Raw genomic sequence first — 1,831 nt, 5'->3', positions numbered from 1 at the left:
ATTAAATTCCATTTTAAAGCTTGAATGAGAAGCTAAACAGACATATATTTCAGTGACATACTGAGAGAAGGAAAACACAAGAAACTGCGTCACTTTATCAGAAACAATAATTCAAGTAGATTATTCTATGTTCACCATATCTGTATTAAAATAAATGTTTACTGTTTTTAAAAATACATTATCTTTAACATGTGTTTTCTGTGCTWCACAGATAACATACAAAGATATAAAAATGTGTTTTTGATCTGATTTGAACTCACAGATGGAGGAAAGGAAAACKATCTTATGGCAGGGATTAGACACTGAGGAACATGCTGCAGGTTGAGACGGATGGCTTTTTTTACTGGGTTTTGATCTCATCCAAAACATTTTTCATGGACAAAATGAGAAATAATCACACCTCTTTTGGGTTTCTTGCCCTTTTGGTGCTTTTTCAAAAAGTAAAATCCTGCGTTTATAGGGTTTTTGTTTGTGGAGGGAACCAGGAWATGGAAAAATACTGACTGAGGAAAAGAGGCTGATAATGACAGGAAACAGCAGAGAACGGAACAAACTAAACAGAACAAAAACACAGAAACTAATCATAAAAAATCAAACTGAAAACAGAAAACCGATCACAGTAAGGCACAGATCAGGACATTTAGTGGTCTTCAAAAGCAGCCAGCAGCACTTAAAAGTTCAGTAAAAACAAATAGAAGAGGAATATTTTAATCTGTGTTTGAAACTGAGTGAAAATTTGTAGATCAGAGATAAAGGACCAACAAACAGTGTGTCACGTGTTTGTTGGGCYCGTCCAGGTAATGTCTGTTCAAACAAAAGCCAAACTGCATTTCAGCTGCAGATGAAAATAAGCTGCAGATAGGAAAATGATAAACCGATAAGCCTCCATGATTTGTAATACAATTTAGGGCTGTAATCTCCCTGCCTCTGCAGTGTGTCCCCAGCTTTCTCTAATCCAGGCCCGTATTATTCCTGATGCTGATGTCACGACCCCGCAGAACAAAGAGTGAACAGATTCATCCAACCCCAACCTTTTCTCCACAACGCCTGCAGACAGACACTGGGTTTCATTTATCCTGTGTTGCTCTTTAAAGTCATTTGTCAGAYGTTTGCACACATCAAACTGATCCTGATCGCTCATTCCAGGAATTAGCAAAGACATTTGAAGATTATTTTTCTTGGGTTGGCAAAAATGTGTCAAGAGGTATATGCTTCAGTTTTTCTGCAGCTGAGCTCAGAAAGGCTGTCCAGGGTCAGTCAGATCCAAAACTTAATCCTGTTAAAGAATTTGTGGATGAGATAAAGAATAAAAATAAAAAAATGTCTGAAATGTTTCAGAGTTTTGGTTGTGTTGCTGTGATGTTATATGAAGCATGTTTTTATTTTGCTGTTTTCTCCACAGGACAGAGATCTGCGACCAGAGGAAATGGAAGGTATGGGAGAATTTAAGTTCAAACCCTCCTTTTGCTCTTTTTTCTCCTTAAATAGCTTCACTTTGAAACTTTCTGAAAAAARTTTAATTCATTCAACACTTCAGAACCTAAATATATTGAGAGAATCTTTGATTTTTCTCTTTTTTTGCTTCTTTGTTATAAGATCAAAGGAGAGGATTATTCTTTCAAAGCAAACTAAGACTCTTTAACACGTTAAGCACTTTCCAGTTCCTCCTAATCCATCAGGCTGCTTCAAAGTTTCCTCCCTGAACTTCTGAAGGTGCAAAAAAAAGAACTTGGTGATCAAACTGAGGTTTTAGTAATTTAGCTCTATCTATCTATCTATCTATCTATCTATCTATCTATCTATCTATCTATCTATCTATCTATCTATCTAT

The 1,831-nt window shown here is 36.1% G+C and overlaps 1 protein-coding gene across 3 annotated transcripts in view; it reads left to right on the top strand.

Moving 5' to 3' along the window:
* The window catches only part of cabp2a (calcium binding protein 2a), a 20,652-nt gene that overhangs the window by 15,362 nt on the left and 3,459 nt on the right, over positions 1-1,831 (top strand). For all 3 annotated transcript variants that reach the window (XM_014018510.1, XM_014018512.1, XM_014018513.1), the window contains one exon: positions 1,403-1,433. In XM_014018510.1, the coding sequence (XP_013873964.1) occupies positions 1,403-1,433 (31 nt within the window). The remainder of the gene's footprint in view (positions 1-1,402; positions 1,434-1,831) is intronic.

Source organism: Austrofundulus limnaeus, unplaced genomic scaffold (assembly GCF_001266775.1).
Source record: "Austrofundulus limnaeus strain Quisiro unplaced genomic scaffold, Austrofundulus_limnaeus-1.0 Scaffold194, whole genome shotgun sequence".
Lineage (NCBI taxonomy): Eukaryota > Metazoa > Chordata > Actinopteri > Cyprinodontiformes > Rivulidae > Austrofundulus > Austrofundulus limnaeus.
This window is presented reverse-complemented; position numbering and strand designations above follow the sequence as displayed.